Source organism: Dama dama, chromosome 18 (assembly GCF_033118175.1).
Source record: "Dama dama isolate Ldn47 chromosome 18, ASM3311817v1, whole genome shotgun sequence".
NCBI classification, from domain to species: Eukaryota; Metazoa; Chordata; class Mammalia; order Artiodactyla; family Cervidae; genus Dama; species Dama dama.
Genome location: NC_083698.1, coordinates 9,397,445 through 9,422,642, shown reverse-complemented (window position 1 = coordinate 9,422,642; position 25,198 = coordinate 9,397,445). Strand labels below are relative to the sequence as shown.

At 41.9% G+C, this 25,198-nt stretch overlaps 1 protein-coding gene across 3 annotated transcripts in view; it reads left to right on the top strand.

The window, feature by feature from the left end:
- Positions 1 to 25,198, top strand: part of CDK6 (cyclin dependent kinase 6) — a 252,667-nt gene that overhangs the window by 206,091 nt on the left and 21,378 nt on the right. For all 3 annotated transcript variants that reach the window (XM_061164896.1, XM_061164894.1, XM_061164893.1), the window contains exon 6: positions 25,148 to 25,198. In XM_061164896.1, coding sequence (XP_061020879.1) covers positions 25,148 to 25,198 — 51 coding nt within the window. The remainder of the gene's footprint in view (positions 1 to 25,147) is intronic.

The window sequence follows — 25,198 nt, the reverse complement described above, 5'->3', positions numbered from 1 at the left end:
AGGTGTAAGTTCCAGAGTTAGAAGAATCTGAACACTGTATGCCTGAAGCATTTTGCTGACTCCCAACAAGAATTACCAGCTATTCTACCATGTTTCTGGAGAAGGCAATGGCACCCCACTCCAGTACTCTTGCCTGAAAAATCCCATGGATGGAGGAGCCTGGTAGGCTGCAGTCCATGGGGTCTCGAAGAGTCGGACACGAGTGAGCGACTTCACTTTCACTTTTCACGTTCATGCATTGGAGAAGGAAATGGCAACCCACTCCAGTGTTCTTGCCTGGAGAATCCCAGGGACGGGGGAGCCTGGTGGGCTGCCGTCTATGGGGTCGCACAGAGTCGGACACGACTGAAGTGACTTTACAGCAACAGCAGCTCCCATATTTCACATATTGTACCTTTTTTCCATTTTTTATTATTTTTAGAATCAGGATGTACATTGGAATCAGTTGGCAGCACCTTAGATTTAGTGAAAGGTGGTGCCAAGTCACTTCAGTAGTGTCCGACTCCTTGCGACCCCAGGGACTGCAGCCCGCCAGGCTCCTCTGTCCATGGGATTCTCCAGGCAAGGATACTGGAGTGGGTTGCCATGTCCTCCTCCAGGGGATCTTCCCGACCCAGGGATTGAACCCACGTCTCTTACTTCTCCGGCATTGGCAGGCGGGTTCTTTACCACCAGCACCACCTGGGAAGCCCTCAGATATAATGTACAGTAATGATACTTATATTTATCATGTTGTACATTATATACCTAGTACTTGTGCATCTTATAACTGGAAGCTTCTACCTTTTGACCGCCTTCAGTCTACCTCCCCCTCCACCTCAGCCCCACCCCTGCCTCTGGTAAGCACAAATCTGATCTCTTTTTCTATGAATTTGTTTAAGTACACTTGACCTACAACACTGTGTGAGTACCTGGTACTCAGCACCATGACTTGCATGTCTCTACATTTTAAAATGGTCACCATGATAAGTCTAGGAGCCATCTGTCACCATACAAAGGTATTATGTAATTGTTGGCTATATTCTCCACACGTTACCTTTCATACCCATGACTCAGTGATGGAAAGTTTGTACCTTTTCATTTCTTTCATTTCATGTCTCTTTGTGCCTATTTCTCTGCTCCCCCAACCCCTATTCCTCTGGCAACTACCTGTTTGTTCTCTGTGCCTATGACTTCATTGGTTCCACATATAAGGGAAATCGTACGTTATTTGTCTTACTCTTTCTGACTTATTTCACTTGGTATAATACCCTCTAGGTCCATTTATGTTGTAGCAAATGGCAAGATTTCATCCTTTTTTATGGCTGAGTGATCTTGCACTGTGTGTTCATGTGTGTGTGTGTGTGTACTGTAGCTATACTGTGTATATCGACAAGTTCTTTTTTTACAGTGTCACTGTGATTGTTGTGGACAGCTTCTTTATCCATTTTTCTATCAATGGGCACTTAGGTTTGCCTCAAGGTCTTCTTGTTATTCAGTCGCTAAGTTGTGTCCAACTCTTTGTGACCCCATGGACTGCAGCATGCCAGGCTTCTCTGTCCTTCACCATCTCCTGCAGTTTGCTCAAACTCATGTCCATTGAGTCGGTGATGCCATCCAACCATCTCATCCTCTGTCGGCCCGTTCTCCTCCTGCCTTCAATCTTTTCCACCGTGAGGGTCTTTTCCAGTGCATTGGCTCTTCCCATCAGGTGGCCAAGGTATTGGAGCCTCAGCATCAGTCCTTCTGATTGTAAATAATGCTACAATGAACATAGGCATACATATATTTTTTCAGATTGGTGTTCTCATTTTCTTCAAATGAATACCCAGAAGTGGGATAGTTGGATCATGTGCATATTTTTAATTTACTAAGTAAGTCCATAGAGCATTCAAGGAATGGCCCAAAGAGCCTAAGGCTGAGAGTTCGTGTTGCCCTCGGGGGTCACTCACTACCGGCCAGTGGCAGAGTGGGACTGGGGCCACTGTCCAGCCCAGACGATCACACAGGGTGTGCTGTCCTGCCGCCGACCAGAGCCTGTGCCTCCGCCGCAGGCCTCTGAGGCAAACCCCACATTTGCTCTGAAGCGTCCTTCTATCTGGGCATTGGCAGAACTCCCAAACAAGTGGGGAAAGGTACCAGGAAAGTTCATCCTCAGGTGAGCGGATCAGTTAAACATCGGACAGTAGGACGTTGTTCCAGGAGGGGCCGTGGCACCGGTGTGGCCGCGCTCCCCAGCCACGCCAGGCGCACCCTGCAGACACGTCCCTTGTGTCAAGGTCTTCCTGCTCTCAGGAGCCCCATGTATCTTTTAAAAGAAAGTGTTTGTTTTGAAAATAGTGCTGGTGCTAATAAAACAATAGGACAAAAACACCAAAGGTATACCAACTATACAGTATGACTTGGTAAATTCATAAAGAAGGGCAGGGACTTGCTGGTGGGGTAGTGCTGGAGACGCTGTGTTTCCAGTGCCGGGGACGCAGGTTCCATCCCCAGTCGGGGAACTGAGATCCCACATGCATGCAGCAAAAATAAAGAAATACAGTGCTTCTCTTATTAAAAAAAAAAAAAAAAAAAGAATAGCAGTTCAGTTACCTTATAAAATTTTAATGTAAATGTCTTTAAGACTTTTTAGCATGCAAAACCAAAGGAATCTAAAGTGCATATTAGTTTTGTGCTAAAGGTACACGATTTGAAAGTATGTTTAATGAGCAAGGCATACAGTGTACACTACCAGGCTATACCAATATTTTATTTTAACTGTATTAGATACTTCCACCTATAATGCTTTAAAAGCCGTGTGTGTGTGTGTGTGTGCGTGTGTGTGTGTGTGCGTGTGCATGTTCAATCATGTCTGACTCTTTGCGACCCCATGGACTGTAACCCGCCAGGCTCCTCCGTCCATGGAATTTTCCCAGCAAGAACACTGGAGTGGGTTGCCATTTCCTTCTCCAGGGGATCTTCCTGACCCAGGGATCAAACCTGTGTCTCCTGCATCTCCCGCATTACAGGCAGGTTGCTTACTGCTGAGCCACTAGGGAAGCTGTTATAAGCTTCAAATGGCTCGAATTTAAAGAGATGAATTCACGGAGATGAACACAGTACAAGCTTTCGAGCTTTAAAATTTATTTTGAGCCTCACTTTTTTGAGTACTTTCTCAAAATTCGGTAATCACCCTGTATTTGTACCACTGGGTGTGCTGTCTGCTGTTTATTACCTATTAATAGTAGATGTTAGACTTGATAATTGATCTAAGCCTCAGTTCCTCCTTTTAAAATGAGGATAATATTCTGTACTTAGCAGAATGTTCTTAGAATTAAATGAGAGAATACATGTAGAATAGAGTAAAGCTGCCCCTGGCCTACTGCATGTGCTTGGGAAGTTGCACCTGTTATTAACAGCCATCAGTGGTGAAGAAAAGTTACCTACTCAGCATCTTTTAGGTGGCACTGGTTTTTATCTACATAATTTCTCTGATGTAATGGTCTTAAGGCTAAGGTTTCTTATATACTTTCTTAAAGTTTTCACTCAGAGTTTTAACTTGCCAGTTGTCGTCAGAAGCTTGTTGGTAGTTTGAAAGAATCTAAACTTCACTTTTCAGGAAAAGGCATATCTCAGTTACAGTGCCAAGTCTACCAGCGATGATCAGAAAGTCCCAAAGGTCAATACATAATTATACTTTATAATCAGAAAGTAGACGTTTAGTTGCTTAAAACCTGAAATTGGACCAGACTATTTTCTGAACTGAGAACCAGTTTTTTAATAAGTGTCCAGCCACAATTTAAATCTTTAATCTAGTTGAGAAGTGTGTAACACCTAATGTAATCTGACAGCCCTTTGACCACATAGTCTAAGTACATAAAAAAAAATGCCTCCCAAAGTTTTTTTTTTTAATATCTAAATATTCATCTTTTCCTAAGACCATCAATTTAGAGATAGCAAAACATAACTGGACTTTTTTTTTAACAACTTTTATTGTATTTTTCTTCTTAGAAAGTAATACATTAGCAAAATTTTAAAGTCTGATTTTGGAAAATGCAGAGAAGTAAAAAAGGGAGGGTGAAAATTGCCTGCAACCCATAGATAGATAACATATATCTTAAGATTTTCATTATAGCCTTCTTTGTAGTCTTATATATATATATATATATATATATATAAAATACACTATGAATATATTTTCTATTATGTATACATTTGACCTATATTTCCAGTTTTTTAATATGTAATTTCAATATATAAATTTACAGTAATTATTACTGTGCATATTTTTTACCAGTTGTTTCATTTGTGTGACTGACACAACATTATGCCTATAATGTCCTTCTCTTATAATTGTTAAGTCAAGTGCATGGTGGATTGAGTCTGTAGAGAAGGTGTAATCCAATCAGATTCTGAATATGTTCATTTGTTTCATAAATAAGTACTATGCACTGGGGCCAAAGATTTCCCTAAATAACTCGTTTGTAACTTATTTTTAGTGTGCTGTGTTAGTTGCTTAGTAGTGTCTTAACTCTTTGCAACCCCATGGACTGTAGATCTCCAGGCACCTCTGTCCTTGTAATTCTCCAAGTAAGAATATTTAAATGGGTAACCATTCCCTTCTCCAGGGGATCTCCCCAATCCAGGAGTCACTGGTCTTCTGCCTTGCAGGCAGATTCTTTACTGTCCAGGCCGTCAGGGAAGCCCTTTATTGTTCTGTGGTAGACTGCGTTTAAATATATGATATAATAGCATCAATAAGGAATCATGATTAACAGTACTAATTCCAGCATTTGCCCTTAACCACACATCTGACTGTGCCTGTTGCAGTTACAAACCCTCCTCTGAGTCCCAGCCTCCTCATCTGTAAAATGAGGAGAGTATTGCCTGTGCTTCAGGGTTGTTCGTAAGGATTAGAAAAATAGGTCTTACCTCTCGTTCCTATCCCATTTCATTAGGCAAAATTATCTGGCTTTGTTGGAAACTGAGAAGTAGAAATTCATACAATTATTGCCAGTGGTAGATATGCATAAGTGTGAAAGTGTTCCAGCTCACCACTAATCAGGGGAATACACATTCTAGTAACAGTTTATGAATGCACTCGGGAAAGGGAGGGTTTTTCATTTATTACTATATGGTTGGCATCCAGAACATCATCTGACACTCGTTCTCTGAAGTATTCTCGGAAGGAAGGAAGGAAAGAAGAAGTGAATGAACAAAATATCAAACGTTGAGCAAGCCATTGAATATTGCAGGACCTCAGTTTCTTCATTAATATAAGGGAAAGACCATAGTCAAGCTTTGTGGATGGGAGTAGAGAGAGGAATACTCTAAAAATTAGTCCTACTGCCATGGATACTGAATAAGAAAACACATTTTCTCTCCTATTTGTCATTATCCTAACTATATCATCTTTAAAGTTTTCTGAGCCAGTGATATTCGTAAGTAGCGCAGCAGAATATCATAGGTACATTAAATTCAAAGATGGGGCAAAAACAAGAGCATTGAATTTTCTTTGCATACTTATTAGCCAGAATGAAACTAGGCAAAGAAATTACCAGCAGGGACAGGGGCGGGGCCGAGGCTAGGATAGAAGGTAATACAGTACGGAGCAAAAATAAGTAACTTTGCAGTACGTGAGTGTTTATTATATTTGCTACGATTTTATTTTGAGGTGTAGTTGACCTACAGTGCTGTGTTAGTTCCTGATGTAGAGCTGCGTGACTCAGTTATCCATATGTATATTTTTTCATCTTCTTTTCCATATGGTTTATTACAGGATGTTGAATGTAGTTCCCTGTGCTGTAGGATAGGATCTTGTTGTTTATCCATCCCGTGTGTAATAGTTTGCATCTGCTAGTCCCAAATTCCCAAAGTATTTGCTGCTTGATTAATAGTATGACTTTTACCAGGCAGCTAATCTTACTTGCCAGCAGTTCTGATTTGTCCAGTTTGTAATGTTTGCAGCCCATCTGTGGTATAGAGTGGGACAGGAGCTGTGATGTGGATTCTTGAGCAGATGAGCAGAGAGGTTAAGTGGCCACCTGCCTATACTCAGTGATTCGTTAATCAGTTACAGAGCCTGTTAGGAGCTGGGTCTCTGTCTCTGGGGTTGTATTCCTTTTCCATTACACGTGGCTCGGTGGCTTCTGTCTTGTTCTGAAGAAGACGCTACAGGGGACACAGCCCTGTCCTGCTCCTGAAAGAGCATTGTTACCTGACAGGCTGGTCTGCCAGGAGGACCACCGTTATCTTTTTTAGAAGGCTGGGGTTTAACCTTTTTTTTTTTCCCAAGAGGAAATAGCCATAACGGTGCACCAAAAATAACGCCTTAACTGCTCAATTCTACTTAGTAGGTGGTTTCCCAGAGATGATCCAATGCAATGAGTCATCACTCTGAGCATATTAGCACGTTATTTCTCTTTTTCACTAACCCCTGATGCTTTTGGTTACATATTTTTTAACCTTTAGAGCCTTTCTGGAAGGCTCACAGACTTCATGCTATGAATATAAACCATCCCCACATGACCCTCTTTTTCTTCTGCTTCCACTTTTGAAATCGAAGGTAACCCCTGACTCGAGAACAGTCAGGATCGTGACCTCAGATAAAAGAGCAAGTTTTCTCCGGCTAGAAGTAGCTCTATCTCACACCCAGTAATAATCAAGAATGTAAATTAATATAAATAAACATGTGGGACCCAGGTCAAGAAAACTATAGAACTTGATTGAGAGATACAAAAGATGTACCTCGATGTGGAGATTTGAATACTGGAAAGATATACATTTTCCTGAATGAGAAGGTTGAATGTTCAAAGGATGCAAGAACTTTCCAAATTAATTTATAGGTTTATGCAGCTTCAGTCAGAATTCCAGTGGGATTTTCTAAAATACATTTGGAAGAGCTACATTGATGAAAGTAGCCAAGCACTGTTCATCAAAAAAAAAAGTTAAAAACGAAACTTCTACCACCAATCAGTAAAATGTATGTGTTATGCAGCCAGAATAATAAAAACAATTTGGTTCCAGCAGAAGAGATGACAGACATTAATGGAACAAAATAGACAGAGATGACAGACATTAATGGAACAAAATAGACAGCCCCCCAAAAAAACTCTAATCCAGGAAGTGTTATAGTTTATCATAAATCACAAATCCTGGAAGACAGAATAGCTTGTTCAACAAATGAGGTACAGTAACTGACCAACTCACTGGGGTGGGGGAGGGAATGGTAATCTGATTAGATTCTCTCTGTTCTTTACCACAGAGCAAGTAACAGGTGGCTTAAAGATTTATATACTAAAGATGAAACTGTAAAAGTATAAAGAAGCTATAGAAAATATCGATGCCTCTAAAATGGAGCTAGACTTTCAATGCATTAAAAACAAAGGAAAATGTTAACATATTTGACTATATAAAAATTGAAAGCTTCTGTTCATCAAAAAAATAAAGATGCTGCAAAGTTTCAGAGCATATGGTAAAGTTGGAGAAAATGTTTGCAATGAGTATGACAAAGGCATAACCTCCTTAATGAAGAAAGGGCTCTAACAATTAATTGGGCAGCCATAGCACACCCCACTGTCACTGCACCACTTTCCTATCACATTATAGATTAATACATGTCGGAGTGCAACATAGCTTTTGTAAACAAAATACCATTCATATGACATGAGTGAAAGAAATTCAGATCTTATTTTCCATTCACATATTCTTTGTTCAAAGGCAGTTGAAGGAAACGACACATTATGCTTTAAAAACTTCAGGACAGTTTGTCCACATTGACACTTCCATTTCCTAAAACGAAACCCTCACTGGCCCACAGGGAGAAAAAAGGCGAGCTTTGTTAACCAGCTTTATTTCAACAAGCACATCCATAGGGTCAGAACTTCCTCTGATGAGTCATCCACAGTTGTCAAACACCAACTTTCCTTTGTTTGACCCGTGCAGAAACAAAAGTCTGTGGGAGCATAATGCAAGAGTATGAATCATTTAATTGTGTTCTATTCCTATCTGAATTTGCATCCGTCACAAACCCACTGTGTCGACCATGAAAAATTGCATTCTTCAAATATCACTGAAAAAAAAATACTGTTCAAATGGTTCTGTTCTGTCTAGATAGTCTGTGAAATTTCTAAGGAATGTTGTGGGCTTTGCTTCCTGTGCTAAATTGTTAAATTATCACACATTATTGGATTCCAACCAAAATGTTCTGGATAGGAATATTATATTCATACAGGGTACTAGTTGTCTTGACCATTTAGAAAGGAATAAAGGGAAAGGATTTGAACTGTTCCTTGTCATAAAATAGCAACTCTAAAAGGGTAGGTAGAAATGTGTGTACAAATAATATTTTTTTAATATGTCCTTGATTCTTTTCTTCATAAAGGCTTGAATCATATTCAGTTTCAGCTTTGTTTTGACGGCCAATCACCGTCTTGTCTTTTTATTCTTGTTCAAACCAAGGACTGTACAACCAGGATTCCGATCCTGGTCTGGAGTATAATGCCATCTAAGTTTGTTTGAAAGAGATCCCATCTTAACTGCTTAAATACAAAAAGAGAAAAGAAATGATAGTTTGATTTCTTCTAATTAGTTTGCTGTATTTTCCAGTTTTTCTACAGTACATGTATATTTCATAATCAGAAAAACAATTTATTTTTAAAGTAGCTGCCCATCATTAAAAATATAAGCACAATAAGTAATCCTTTTTAAAAAATTCAGCTGGCTCTGAAGTTAGCAGAAATTTACCCTGAGAAAAGAAATGCTAACTTTTGTTGATTGATCACATTAATCTCTCAGTACTAGTGACATAGACAAACCCCACTGACATTCTGTGGCCAGTGCCCTTATTTGTATGCTAAGCAGATTTTTCTTTTTTTTTTTTTTTTAAGGAAAAAATGAGAAAGTCGTTTTCCACCATTTGGAGAGTATTTTTAACCAACGATTGAATCCAATTTGAGGATATTTTTGGATCATTTGTAATACTGTATGAGTGATACTTTTGGTTCCCTTTTGAGAAAAACTGCTTTTTTTTTTTTTAATAAGCCACTTCAACCAATAGACACACGTCTTTTGCAGAAAACTTCTAGTGATTATGTTACTCCAAAATCATCATTAAAACTTGCAGCCTTGGATTATGCATCATTTTGCTGACAGCTGGCTGATGTCAGTATTAGAGTGTTTGCAAGAGAGAGCATGTGCATGTGAGCATAGAGGTAATCATAATTATCTGCTGAGAGACACACCCACATGAGAGCCTGTAAAACTCTCTTTGGCAGAAATTGTGTCAAAGACCAAACCAGTGGATTCAAAGACTAAAAGGAAGAGTGGTTTTGAAAGCTACATTTTTCTTACCGTAACTTAAGTAATATTTGCTATTGGACTGTGTCACTAATCAATGGGCTTACTTTAACATTTTCTGCCTTGAGCTCATTGTGTATTGCTTTGATGTCTGCCTTTCGGACAGAAAACTTGACTCACGTGTCACCGTGGTTCACGCAGCTAGTTTGTTTTCCGTGGTATATGTTGCTGGTTAATCACAGTATTCTCTGCTGCTGCACCTAGGTTGTTGTTGTTGAAGGCCCACTGCACCTAGGTAGCATTTCAGAGTCATTCTCAACCTGGCTCACAGCCTGTTGCTATCATCAGTCACACTGGTCAAGATGCATTCTCTTTGCCCTCCTAGATGTGTAATAGCTCCATCCCAGTCTCTATTGAGGATCTCCTCTTTAGATTATGCCGGGCTTCCCTGGTGGCTCAGATGGTAAAGAATCTGCCTGCAATTCAGGAGACCCAGCTTCGATCCCTGGGTTGGGAAGATCCCCTGGAGAAGGGAATGGCAACCCACTCAGTATTCTTGCCTGGAGAATCCCATGGACAAGGAGCCTGGCGGGCGACAGTCCATGGGGTCGCAGAGAGTCAGACATGCCTGAGAGACTAACAGTTAGATGTGCACTTCCCTCAGCCAGTTAAGTTGACCAGGCAGATTAAACCACAGGCGGTGCTCTTTCCCTGCACAAGAGGTATATGGTTTTACAAGGTCTTTTGCTAAAATGGAGTAATAACAAATTGAATTTTGGTGTGAGGAGGAAGCTACTGAGTGTCTAGTCCCTTATTGTATAGAAACAGTGAGTTACTAGGAAAAACAAAAATGAACTTGTCTCTTTGGACCACCTTCATTATTATTTTGAGAGATCTCATTTGATTGTTTACCAAAGACCTCTGAAATAACAAAGATACTGTTTTAAAAATTAGTCTTTTTTTTTTTTTTTCTCTTTTACTAGAACTTCTTGTACTGGGTCTCCTGGGTAGGGTCACCAGCCACCCTGGTTTGCCTGGGACAGAGAGGTTTCCCTGGATACAGGATCTTTAATGCTAAAAGTGGAACCATCCTGGGCATCCTAGGTCACTTAGTCACCTTGTTCATGGGCGCCCCACCACATGGCCAGTGTTGAGGAACAGAGGTTCCAAGATTCCCAGCCAGCTCCCTCATATAGGTTTTCTTTCTCTCCCAGGAAGGCACAGTATAAAAAAAGGCTAGGAATTATGGGACAGAATGATTTTATTATGTGATATGATATTATGTGATATGAGGTTCTAGTTTGGGTAAGTGATGGTTCTAGTTCACATTTCTGCAGAGTGAAGGTAATTGATAAGCCCTGAGCCCAGTTAGTAATTAAAGCCTGGTAAACTACAGTCTATGGGGTCGCAAGAGTCAGACATGACTTGGCAACTAAACCATTCACCAATCAATCTCTGACACTACTTTTGCCAAGTGTTCCTGGTAATCTCTGATAATCCTTCTGTGTCTCCACATGCCACCAATCACCCTTGCCCCAAATGATCTTCCAGCATGTCGTCATTAAAGTTTTTCAATACCAAGGCCAACTTAAAATACAGTGCATATTACAGCTCGAATTTCCATAAGGGAGGAAGAGAGTTATACAGACTCTGTAGTTACATGAAGAGACAGAAGATCGCCTTCCCCAGGGCACTGAACCTGAGATGTCTGACTATAAAAGAGGCTTATCGTCCATGGTGAGAGAGGTGACTCCATGGGAAGTCCCAGATCCTGGACTTGCCTCCAGATTCCTAGTAATTAGTAATACTAATACAAACACTTTACCCTTGCAAGTTAGCACATCTCAGCTTTGACTCAGACCTCTTTTCCTGGTTCTCAAGCTTTGTTTCAAATGCAAAGTTATACTAGTACTTGCTAGTCGTCCGACTTTAGGTTAGACTGAGGATGAAAATGCAGTAATGCAGGGAGTACCCTAGCCTTTAGAAATGCTCAGTTACCTGATCATTTCTTTCCTGCCTTAGGAGCTCCCCCGATGGACTTCCCTGGTGGTCCAGTGGTTAAGAATCCACCTGCCAATGCAGGGGTCTTGGGTTCAATCCCTGGTCTGGGAAGATTCCACATGGCACAAGGCAGCTAAGCTCATGCACGGCCCCTACGGAAGCCCACATGCCTTAGATCCCATGCTCTGCAACAAGAGAGGCCACCGCAATGAGAAGGCCACGCACCACAACTTGAAAGTAGCCCCAGCTCTCCTCAACTAGAGAAAGCCTGTGTGCAGCATCAAAGACCTAGGGCCACCAAAAATAAATAAATAATGAATAAATTTAAAAAAACTCCCCTGATGAGCAGAGTTGATTAGACAGCAACAGATAAGGGAGTATTTGGGAGAGTAACAAACATGTTGTTTGGCAAGAAAAATCCTTGGAAATTACATGAAATAAATACTTGAATCCCAGACACAGAATGAGACAAATCTTGTTTGTTGTTCCTATTGGACCAAAACATGCCAACCCAGCCTTCTACTTTTAAAGGTAGGCGAGGTCTTGTCCTTAATAACTTGAGGAAGGAAGTCTTATGGACTGAATGTTTGTGTCCCCTTCAAAATTCGGATGTTGAAGCTCTAACCCCTAATTTGATGTGATTTGGAGATGGGGCCTTTGGGAGTTGATTGGAGTTAGATGAGGTCATGAGGGTGAAGCACCCACGAGGAGATTCAGTTCAGTTCAGTTGCTCAGTTGTGTCCGACTCTTTGCGACCCCATGAATCGCAGCACGCGAGGCCTCCCTGTCCATCACAAACTCCCAGAGCTTACCCAAACTCATGTCCATGAGTCGGTGATGCCATCCAGCCATCTCATCCTCTGTCCTCCCCTTCTCCTCCTGCCCCCAATCCCTCCCAGCATCAGGGTCTTTTCCAATGAGTCATTCTTCACATCAGGTGGCCAAAGTATTGGAGTTTCAGCTTCAGCATCAGTCCTTCCAATGAACACCCAGGGCTGATCTCCTTTAGGATGGACTGGTTGGATCTCCTTGCAGTCCAAGGGACTCTCAAGAGTCTTCTCCAACACCACAGTTCAAAAGCATCAATTTTTCGGCGCTCAGCTTTCTTCACAGTCCAACTCTCACATCCATACATGACCACTGGAGATTAGTGCCCTTCTAAAAAGAGACACCAGAGAACTTGCTCTCTCTCTCCATCATATGACTGATGCAATGAGAAGGTGGTCTGCAAACCAGGAAGAGGGTCCTCAGCAGAAATCAATCATGTTGGCACTTTCTTCTAGGACTTCTCAGTCTCCAGAGCTGCAGGTTATCAACTTTAGTCATTTAAGCCACCCAGCCTATGATTTTGTTATATCAGCCCAAGTACCCTAAGACGAGGAGAAGAGAAAGGCAGTTCTTTCATTAAATAAGTGTATATGAGAAATAATAGTTTCTGGCAAATAGTAGATACTCAACATTTGTTCAGATGATTAGAAGTGACTTTTTTTACATCTTAATGACTGCTTAGACTTTCTTAGTCATGTATAAAATTGACCAAGTCAGTAAATATATTAATTTGTAAGTTTTGTAATGTTTTAGAAATCTCAAGTGGTTGGGTGAGCTCTAGTTTAATTGGCCATTTTGAATCGAAAACCATTGGAGTTTTCCTCTCTCTCCCGCTCTCTTTTTCTCTCAAGGAAGTTACTCACAGTCCACTAAATACGAGCCCTCTGTGGAGAAATAAATTATTCACAGCTGGTAACTGGTGAAAATGAATTCAGCTGTTTACTTTTAAGGAAATGACCAGACTGAGTGTCCCCTGCCGTGCACAGAAATGGCATCACCCTGTAACTTGTGTTCATCTGGTTTTCGCTGTCAGGACCACCTCCCTCACCGACAGAACTTCATCTCAGGTTCTTTTTGCCCCAGTCCTTCATTTTTCATTCCTTGGACTTTTCATATTTTTTTTTCCTCCAGCCCTTCTTCCTCTCTGGGCTGGCTTTCTTCCAGCTCCTGTTTCCCCTCCACACCCTCGTTAATCCCTCACTCTCTGTTTCGCCTTTGCTACCCTTCCTGCACTTTCCTCTTTGTCTTCCAAGGAGCCCATCCCTGTCCTGCCTACCTTGATGAAGTAAGCCCGCCAGGGCAAAAGTTCTACCTCCACAGGTCTCTTGCTGCTTCTCTGCTGGTTTTGGCAAGATTTCAGATTTAGGGGGCTAATCATCAGGCCGCGTGGTTTTTAAATACCCACTGTTTGCAGATACTGCCTAGCCCAGAGAGCAGGTAAAGCATGAATGGATTCAGCGCTAGAAATCAAATCCGGTGTCAGCTCTGACTGTGTATACATCTATTCACACATACGTATCTGTGCAAACACACATGCTCACACTTGAATTACCCAGAGATGAACCAAGGAAGTGAATTTGGAGATGTGCGAGACTGAACCTTATGGAAAGACTAGAGAGGAAAACCTTGGTAGAAGGAACAGTAACCACTCAGTATGTATTTTGTGAGTGCCAGTTATGGACAGAAAGTTATGGGCCCTAGATATAGAAGCAAGTAGAGGTTGATCCTGTCCTCGGGGAGCGTCTGGTTTGGCTGTAGAGACCAACAAGTAAATGAGGTAGAAGTGGTTAGCCCAGAAGTGGGGAATGAAGAAGTGAGATGAACAGATCAAGTACGTGCAGTATATGGCAACTTGCAATATATGGCAAGTATATAGCAAGCCATGTTGGGGACTTTTCCTTCGGATTTTAAAAAATAACTGATGCTCAGGACTTCACTGGTGGTCCAGTGACTAAGACTCAACATTCCAATATAGGGTGCCCCAGGTCCGATGCAGAGAAGGCAGTGGCACCCCACTCCAGTACTCTTACCTGGAAAACCTCTTGGTCGGAGGAGCCTGGTGGGCTGCAGTCGATGGGGTCATTAGGAGTCGGACACAACTGAGCGGCTTCACTTTCACTTTTCACTTTCATGCATTGGAGAAGAAAATGGCAACCCACTCCAGTGTTCTTGCCCGGAGAATCCCAGGGACGGGGGAGCCTGGTGGGCTGCCGTCTATGGGGTCGCACAGAGTCGGACACGACTGAAGCGACTTAGCAGCAGCAGCAGGTTCAATGTCTGGTCAGAGGACTAACTCCCACAGGCCAAAATAAGACCCAGCACAGACAGATAAAAATAAATGTAAAAAAATTTTAAGTAGCTGATGCTAATATAATAAGGCTTACCATGTGGCTCAGTGGTAAAGAATCCACCTACCAAGCAGTAGACATGGGTACAATCCCTGGGTTGGGACAATCCCCTTGGAGAAGGAAATGGCAGCCCACTCCAGTATTCTTGCCTGAAAAAATCCCATGGACAAAGGAGCCTGACGGACTGTAGTCCATGGGGTTGCAAAGAGTCAGGCTTGACTGAATGACTGAGCGCATAAAATGAAGTGACGTTGCTAAGTCATGTTCGACTGTTTGTGACCCCATGGACTAATGTAAGCCCACCAGGCTCCTCCGTCCATGGGATTCTCCAGGCAAGAATACTGGAGTGGATTGTCATTTCCTTCTCCAGGGGATCTTCCCCACCCAGGGATCGAACCCTGGTCTCCCGCATTGCAGGCAGATGCTTTAACCTCTGAGCCACCAGGGAAGCCCGACGGAGTGCATACACATACTCATAAATGCTTAGTACAAAATAATAGAAAAATGCAGGGGGAAAAAAATCACCCATAATATCACCATCCATAGGAAGGCATTAGATAGTTTTCTGAGTGTCTTTTTAAATCCATAGACATTTGGAGGTTTATTATATAACCCTAATCTGATAAATCAGGTCTTTAAGGAGATTTAGATACTAGTAGATTATTCAGAACTTCCAAAGCACTTCTCTCCAAATGAGTAGGTGGTTGAATATATGGTAGAAGAAATGTCTATCACTGTACTTGAATACCATGTACTTTTCATATATTTAGCCCTAAAGCAATTTTCTTAGGTTTTTTTTTTTTTTTTTTTCCTGTCCTGAATCTGTAATGTTTGCTTGGAAATATAATTTAACTACTTTTTAAAAACAGCTTTATTGACATACACCTCACATACCATACAGTTCACCAGAACCATTTTACAGTTCGGTGGTTTTTAGTGTAGCGTATCCAGAGTTGTGCAACTCTCACCACGGTGAATGTTGGGAGTATCTTCATCACTCTAAAAAGAAACCCCACACTCAGCAGTCACTCCTCATTTCCCCACAAGGCCCTGCCCTAGGCAACCATTCATCTACTTTCTGACTCTCTAGACGTGTCTCTTCTTTATATAAATGGAATCATACAATATGTGGTATTTTGTGACTCACTTTTATTCGGCATAATGTTTTCAAGGGTCAGCCACGTTATAGCAGCATTTCATTCCTTTTTATGACTGAATGATACCCCAGTGTATGGCAGTATCACATTCTGTTTAGCCCTTTATCAGTTGGTGGACATCTGGGTACTTTCTTCCTTTTGGTTATTATGAACATGAATATGCTTTGTACATCCATGTACAATTTTTTGTAAGGACATCTGCCTTCAATACTCTTGGGTATATGTCTAGGTGTCATTTTTAACTTCATTGATAACAGCTTTAGAACTGAGCATGAGTTACAAGTATAAAATAGCAGACATTCTTCTGGGTAATATTTTCCGAAAGGTCATTTTATGAACGTGGAAAATTCCTCTACTAGTCAAGAAAGAGAGCAGTTAAAGCGTAACTGCAGGTCAAATGCAGGTTACAGAGGTGTTTGTAGGGTGATCCATGACACTCTCGTCTCTTTTTAGTACAATGGAAGTATTGTAACTAAACGAAATCTTTGATCTTCCATTATGCATGAATCATTTCCTTCCTATAAGAGACATATCACCATACATGTCTTGTCTGCTAGAAAACATATCCTACTTCTAAACATTATTTTGCACCGTCCATTGAGATTATGAATAATATTTATATGTTCTTTTAGTTGTTTGTTTTAAAAGGCATGTAGTCTGAAACTCGGTCCCCTTTTGTAATTTGACCCAAGAAAATTCACTTCACTGATAATGGTGAGCAAGTTTTTGGCTAAACTTACATTCAGAAGAGGAAAGGATATTGCCAATTCATAATGAGTTAATCTTCGCAAGGAAAATTTGACATTCACTTTTTATTTTCTTGATGATAAAAGTGTTCAGCGTTATAACAGATGTGCCTGCTAAGTCGCTTCAGTAGTGTCCGACTCTGTGCGACCACGGGGACTGTAGCCTGCCAGGCTCCTCTGTCCATGGGCTTCTCCAGGCAAGAATACTGGAGTGGGTTGCCACTTCCTTCTCCAGGGGATCTTCCCGACCCAGAGATCAAACCCGTGTCTCTTATGTCTCCTGCACTGGGAGGCATGTTCTTTACCACTAGTGCCCCTGGAAGCCCCATTACAGATGTAGAGAATATATAGTGACTCCAGAGGAAGGACTATTAGGTTTGACTTGGGCAAACCACCACACTGACTAAATATTTTACCTTATCATCTGTGAGTAATAGTGGCCAGAACAAGGAACATCTACCGCATGTAAGTGTGAGAAAGCCTGTGTATTTAGCCGCTACTTATTATGGGTCTACTATAAGCCGGACGTTTTTACAGATGACGCAATCAAGGTTTAAAGAGGCTCAGTGACTTTCCTAAGGTCTTACCGGGAGAAGCGGCTGAGTAGGGGTTCACACCCAGAACAGTCTATCACCAAAGTCCATGCCCGTTCCCCAGTCAGCACACATCCTGAGAAATCAATATGGTAAAGGGTTGGGGGAGCATTAAGGCTTGCATGCGTGCGTGCGTGCTCAGCCGCTCAGTCATGTCCAACTTTGTGACCCCGTGGGCTATAGCCCACCAGGTTCCTCTGTCCATAGGGATTCTCCAGGCAGGAACCTGGAGTGGATTACCAAGTCCTCCTCAAGGGGATCTTCCTGACTCAGGGACCAAACTCTCATCTCTTAGGTCTCCTGCACTGGCAGACCAGTTCTTTACGACTCGCACCACCTGGAAGCCCATGTTAAGGCTTAGCCTCTCACAAATTTAAGAAAGCCTTAGAGAAATCCTTGGTTTAAAAAAAAAAAACCCAAGGTCTACATTTATTTTGGCACATTGGTGATATGAGAAGAAAAATGACTTTGCTATGGTTTGAAATGAATGCAGTTTGCCATTGTATTTTGTAGTAATCTCCCTTTGGTTAGGAAAAAGAGAAAAAAGTTTATATGCATAAATGAAAATGTATGCCTTTCATAGAATTTGTTTTATCAGCATTAACTATTATCAACTATTATGATGAAGAAAGATATTCAAATACTCGGAAATCATGTAAAATCCTCTTTTATAAAAACATGGCCATGTTCAGTTTCAGATGTTTTCCTCCAAACATTATGTATCTTGTCAAATAATTTGGCTTCAAAGGGTAGCATGGGCAAAGTCCTTCTGGAAGTTTATCTGGGAATTCAAAATAGAAGGAGGCTCAGGGACATGAGAAACAGAAGGAGAGTTTATGCAATAGACTGTAAAAGTTCCAGAGACTGTGGAGAAGATATTTTGGAGAAAAAGGAGGCTCATAAACGAGAGGAAGAGAAAAGGGATGTAGGCATAAAATTGGAAATGGATTCATGAAACTTAGATTGAACATTTGTGTACTGTTCCCCAACCACTCGGTTAAACTACTGAAAAGTATTATGACTGGCAATCCCACTACTGGTCGGATACCCAGAGAAAACCCTAACTGAAAAAGATACGTGTACCCCAGTGTTCACAATAGCACTTTTTACATTAGCCAAGACACAGAAGCAACCTAAATGTCTGTCAACATAGAAATGGATAAAGAAGATGTGGCACATATATACAATGGAATATGACTCAACCGTTAAAAGGAATTGTAGGTTTTTATATAGTAAAATGCGTAAAAGTTACCTTAAGTAATGTTATGTATAATAAAAGGATTTTTTAACATGTTAATCCAGTAAAGCAATTATACTCTTTATTTTCAGACGTTTTTGGTAATAGTAATCTTTCTATTTTGTTATTCAACCCCCACCCCAAAATATGTATATAGGAATTCTTTTTAAAAATATAAAGACAGGCTTCAGATTTCCTACCTTCAACAGAATATCTCTGTTGATAACTATATTTTTAAGTAATTAGTCCAAAAGAATTCACACGTCAGCTGGGAGTCTTATGTCCAAAACCAGACAAAATAGGATAGCTTTGTGGGTCTCTCCCCTCTCCCACAGTGATTTTTTTTTTTTAATGTATGACTTATCTTTAAAAAAAACTATTTGTCTAATTTGTTTATTTAGCTGTGCTGGGTCTTAGTTGTAACATTCGAACTCTTAGTTGCAGCATATGGGATCTAGTTCCCTAAGCAGGGATCAAACCCAGTCCCCCTGCATTGGGAGAGTGGAGTCTTAGCCACTGGACCACCAGGGAAGTGCCTGTGTGATTTTATCTTTGATGAGGCTCTGTCTCATGAATATAAAGACAGCATTCCTTTTCCATTTTCATTCTTCAAGGGGAGCCTGTGTAAGTACAGCCTACGATCTCCAGGAGAGGTGGATTCTTAGGCAGTGGGAAGAAAGAGAGTTTGAAATTCTGCCTCTTTCTGGCCATCTCTATCTTAGTCTCAGTCTTTCAGTCTTTCTGTGTCTTTGATTCTCCCCTGTCTTGCTCCTTCAACCCTTTACTTCCTTCCAGCTTAGCTCTAGTGTACGGTAATGAAGAACCAAGCAAGTCCAACTCATACATGTGTGTGTGTTAGCAATTATTCAAGGCAGTAATCACTAAACCAAAGATTATGATCAAACATTATGTTCATATTTGTCCACCTAAAATATGCCGTAAATTACATGAATGGAAGCCTGTTTATCTCAGCTAATCTGAAGGAGGAAGAACTATTCAAAATAATCTCGATGAAAATATCAGTACTGTATGTTTTTTCAGTTCATGGTGCGTGCATACCTGATGCAGCTGAGACTTCTTACCAAAGAGCCTCATTTAAAGATAGAATAAGGTCCTTGTTAGTTGCTCAGTCATGTCTGACTCCTTGAGAACCCATGGACTGAAGCCCACCAGGCTTCTCTGTCCATGGGCTTATCCAGGCAGGAATACTGGAGTGGGTTGCCATTCCCTTCTCCAGGGGATCTTTTCGACCCAGGGATTGAACCTGGGTCTCCTGCATTACAGGCAGATTCTTTACCATCTGAGCCACCAGGGAAGCCCCAGGGAAAGTCCTTCAGTTGAGTTCAGTCACTCAGTCGTGTCCGACTCTTTGCGACCCCATGAATCCCAGCACGCCAGGCCTCCCTGTCCATCACCAACTCCCGGAGTTTACTCAAACTAATGTCCATCGAGTTGGTGATGCCATCCAGCCATCTCATCCTCTGTCGTCCCCTTCTCCTCCTGCCCCCAATCCCTCCCAGCATCAGGGTCTTTTCCAAGGAGTCAACTCTTCACATGAGATGGCCAAAGTATTGGAGTTTCAGCTTCAGCATCAGTCCTTCCAATGAACACCCAGGGCTGATCTCCTTTAGGATGGACTGGTTGGATCTCCTTGCAGTCTAAGGGATAGGGTGACCTTATTCTCACATCTCCATGCGCCACCATAGATAGCACAGCCAGGAGTTCATCATGATGAAAAGTTTCATCTGTCCTCTAAACCCATTGTCCTTCTCCATGATCCTGATGTACATAGCATCCTTTATCATAAAACCGGCTCATACAGACTATTCCAAATTTTCAGCCGAAAACCGAATAGGTGATTTTAAGAATTTGATCACAGGGCCAGCCTCTTGGTCAGCTGAGAGTACCAGTTCCAGTTAGTCCTAATGCCCCTTCTCTTGTCTTGTGACTATTTCTTTGCATCTAAAGATCCATAGATCCAATTTAAATTGCCAGCCGTCAGGGTCAATCGCTCCATATAACTCAAGCCAACCCACATCTGCTGCAAAGACAAGGTAATAGATCTCAGAATTGCACACCAAGTCTTCCTAAGGCGGCAAAGGCAATGTGAGCTCTCCACCGTATTGTCGCCCCTGAGTTTCTGGTATGCCTTGGCATGTTTTTCTGAGTACTCACAGAAGAATGGTTATGGTCCAGACCTTCTGCTTGCTGCCCTCATTAAAGGAAGCCGAGTGATGAGCCAGTCCTCACGCAAGAAGGCAGGGCACTTTTCATCTCATGGGACAAGTCCACCCAACAGAGATAAGACTACAGGTCCTTACAGTATGGTAGACAACCTGACTTGAAAGTCCTCTGTTAAAACAGGTAGCAAATGTAAGATAAGATAGAGCAAGCGCAAAGGCAGAGTGGAACCAGCAAAAAAAAAAAAAAAAAAAAGAATATCCTGCCAAGGGACAAAAACAAGAGGAGAGCTGAAAACCAAAACAGTAAGGACGAGAGCCACTACCGGTACAGCCAAGCTTCGGGCCGTCTCGGGACCCACCCCTGAGAAAGAGATGTTCTTACACCTTTGCCTGGAAACATCCATTCAAGTTAACCTGCTTTGTTTGTCCCCCAAGAGCTATGCCAACAAACTTATTTTAAACTGCTCCATAATCCTCGCAAGTAATTTCACTCATGCTTGTGGATACCAGTCTTTTCCATGAAGGGTGAGGGGCCTGGCATGTTGACATAGCAACTTAACCAGCTCAGCAGATTAGACCAATGCCCCCTGTTCCTCTCTGCTCACTGACCTGGCAACCTCACCACCCCAGCCATCTCAGATGCTTGCTTAACAAGGAGGGGACTTTTGTTTCTGTTCCCAAACCTAACGCTGGCTGTACTTAGCTTTATATATTTATACTTTTAATATTAAGGAAATAGGTGAGTGTGAAAAGAAAGAGAACTGTTGATTCTGTGTGACTTGAGTTCTGTGCTTTCCAAAAAATTAAGAGATGATGTATCCACAAAGATGTGTGAGCTAAACAGCTATAACAGATTGGGCTGTAGGAAGAATTCAAAGATGTAGAAGGGCCATCAGTCAGTAAGTTTTTATGAAGAGGATGGAAAGCCTTGATCTGGTGAATCGCTTTGTTCCTTGTTCAGGTAGAGCAAGAATTTAAAGATGGTTGGACGCTTGCAAAGCAATGTAAGAATCCCATAGACAGACCTCCCTGGTGGTCTAGTGGTTAAGAATCCACCTGCCAATGCAGAGGACATGGGTTCGATCCCTGGTCCAGGAAGATTCCACATGCCAAGGGGCAGCTAAACCCTCACGCCACAAGTACTGCGTGAGTCCGCGTGCCCCAGAGCCCGAGCTCTGCAACAAGAGAAGCCCCCACAGTGAGAAGCCCTTACACTGCAAGTAGAGAAAGCTGATGTGCGGCAACCAAGACCCAGCACAACTGTTAATAAACAAACAAATAGCTTTTTGTAAAAACCCATAGGCACCCACTTACAAGACATCAGGTTCTCTACAAAGTGCTCGTCAAGGGTCCCTGTGCTGCTTCAGCCCAGAGGCTCGGCTAAAGGGACTGTCTGTGATTGCAGGGAACATTAGTAACCAAAATTAAAGTAGAACAACATAATAATGAAGCATCCAGCAGACCTGGTTTGAATTTTAAGCCTGCAATTTGTTATGAGTGCTTAGGTAACTCATGACGCTTCTCCAGTCCTCGGTTTCCTCATCAGAAAACAGGGATGATAATCATACTGTCTTGCTCCTGAAGTTTCTGTGAGAATTAAATGAGATAATGTTAGGGCAGCCCATGGCACTATGTCAGATACCACACCAGTGCTGTATAAATCATAGCCGTTAAGATTCCACTTAACGTTGAGCGTTTCAGAAAGTTTCACTTCTCACCTTGCTATCTTTTAAGACCACTCTGGATGTCTTCTAGAACCCAGCCCCATAACTTCTTTAATGTTTGTTTATTTATTTGGCCGTGCCAGGCCTTGGTTGCAGTATGTGGGATCTTTAGTTGCGGGAAGCAAACTCTTCGTTGCGGCTTGTGAGACCTCATTCCCTAACTAGGGATCGAACCCAGGCCCGCTGCCATGGGAGCAAGGCGTCTCAGTCACTGGGCTACCAGGGAATCCCACCAACTCCAAAATTCTTTACTAATTTGGCTGCATTAGTGATGTCCGTGTTAGTTTGCTAGGGTTGCTACAACAAAATACATTTGAAGACCCGAGTGGCTTCAGCGACAGAAGTTTGTTTTCTGACAGTTCTGGAGGCTGAAAGCCCAGGATCAAGGTGTCAGGCTGTTGGGTTTCTCTGAGGACGCTCTCCTTGGCTCACCTTCCTGCTGTGTGCTCATGTGATCACTTCTCTGGGCACGCGTGCCTCTGGATTCCTCATCTCAGAAGGACTCCACTCATGCCGCATCAGAGCCCATCCTTGTGACCTCATTTGAACTTACCTATCACTTTAAATTGGGCTTCCCTGGTGGCTCAGATGGTAAAGAGTCTGCCTTCAGTGCAGGAGACCTGGGTTCAATCCCTGGGTGGGGGAGATCCCCTGGAGAAGGAAATGTCAACCTATTCCAGTATTTGAGAACTCCATGGACAGATGAGCTTGGCAGGCGGCTGTCCATGGGGTCACAGAGTAAGACGCAACTGAGTGACGCTTTCAAGATTGTATCTAAATACAGCCTCATTCTGAGGCACTGGGGCTGGGCTGCCACGTGAAGGGGGGTCGGGGGACGCAAACACTGTCTCACCCGTGACGCCACAAATAAATTACTTTCCACTGCATTTGAAAATAACCATTTTTGAGAATTCCCTAGTGTCCAGTGGTCAGGGCTCCACACGTCCACACCGGTTTGATCCCTGGTCTGGGAACTAAGATCCCGCAAGCTGTGGTGTGGCTAAAAATAAAACTAACAAAAAGAAAAGAATGATTTTCAAGAACAATGGCCTGAATGGAAAGTATGGTTGAGGAATTTTAAGGTGTCTTCTCGCCACTAAACTGCAGTGACTTTGCAGAGGTCTCCATATATAACTTATATAGCATGTTAATTTATTGTGTGTAAAAATATTTAAGAGGTCCAGTTTAAGGCCTTATAATTGATATGTAATATTTTTAAAATATCTCTGATAATAGGCAGCACATATTTTTAAAAACACACGGCTGTTGAAAAATACCTTTTGGTGTCATTCATTGAACCAGGAGTTAGGGAATTTGTATGTGTGTACCATAGGATATGTAAAATAAAATATGGACACCGGTTCAGGTAAAGCACTAGGTCAAAGGTTAGGGGACAGACCTAGAAAACTCCCTGCTCTCTGCTTAAGAAAGTGCCAGACATGTCCCCAAGTGAGTTCACTTGTCCCCAGGTGAGTTGCCAGTTAAAGGCTTGGTGTAGATAATGAGGCTTGCATGTTCACGATTGCCTCTGAAGCCCAGAGTTAGGATTTTCAACTTGTGCTAGTTAGCTGTCATAAAACTGGGAGAACGGGACGTGGTATAATCAGAAAAAACAGCCCCGTAGGTAGCTCACTGCAGCATTCCAGACAAGTGGAAGGAGAGAGACCCATGAGCAAGTACTGTGATAGCAGAGTGATATTAAAGAAAGGCACTCTGCCAGAAAACACACTTACAGTTACCAGAGGGAAAAGTGAGGAGGAAGGGATAAATCAGGAGTGTGAGGTTAATAGATACAAACTACTATACATAAAATAGATGTGGACCTACTGTATATCACAGGAAACTCTATTCAATGTCTTGTAATAACCTATAGTGGAAAATAATTTAAATATATGTGTATGTACATACGGGCTTCCCCAGTTGCTCAGCGATAAAGAATCCACCTGCACACTGTTTACAATAGCCAGCACATGGAAGCAACCCAGATGTCCACTGGCAGACAAATGGATAAGGATGTTGTGGTACATGTACACAATGGAATATCACTCAACTATAAAAAAGAACACCTTTGAGTCAGTTCTAATGAGGTGGATGAAACTGGAGCCTATTATACTGAGTGAAGTAAGTCAGAAAAAGAAACACCAATACCATGTATTAATGCATACATATGGAATTTAGAAAGACAGTAATGTTGACCCTATATGCAAGACAGCAAAAGAGACACAGATGTAAAGAACAGACTTTTGGACTGTGTGGGAGAAGGCAAGGGTGGGATGATTTGAGAGAATAGCATTGAAACATGTGTATTACCATATGTGAAATAGATGTCTAGTGCAAGTTCGATGCATGAAGCAGGGCACTCAAAGCCGGTGCTCTGGGACAACCCAGAGGGATGGAGTGGGAAAGGGAAGTGGGAGGGGGGTTCGGGATGGGGGGACACGTGCACCCATGTGTGATTCATGTCGATGTATGGCAGAAACCACCACAATGTTGTAAAGAAATTATCCTCCAATTAAAATAAATAAATGAAGTTTTAAAAAAAAAAAAGAATCCGCCTGCAATGCAGGAGACCCTAGTTTGATCCCTGGGTTGGGAAGATCCCCTGGAGAAGGAAATGGCAACCCACTCGAGTATTTTTACCTGGAGAATCCTGTGGACAGAGGAGCCTGGAGGGCTGCAATCCTTAGGGTCACAGAAGGTCAGGCATGACAGAAGCAACTGAGCGTGCACGTATGCACATATAATACGTTCATATATACATATATCCACATATAGAGAAAGAGTTGGAAAACTTTGCTGTATGCTTGAAACTAACATATTATAAATCAACTATACTTCAATTACAGAAAAAGGAAGGGTGCTCTGAGAAGGATCTGACCAAGAGTAATTTCAAAGAATTCCACACACCTCTGGTTTGAGACTAGAAGGTTTGCAAGAAAAACTTTCATTTACGAAAGGTTACTTATTCCCCACCCAAAGAATATTTTGATTTCTGTTAAATAATCATCAGGACAAATAGGATTGAAATGTAACCGGAGAAAATTCCTTGTTTAATGTGTGTCTTTCTTTCAGGCCTCTTTTTCGTGGAAGTTCAGATGTCGACCAACTAGGAAAAATCTTGGA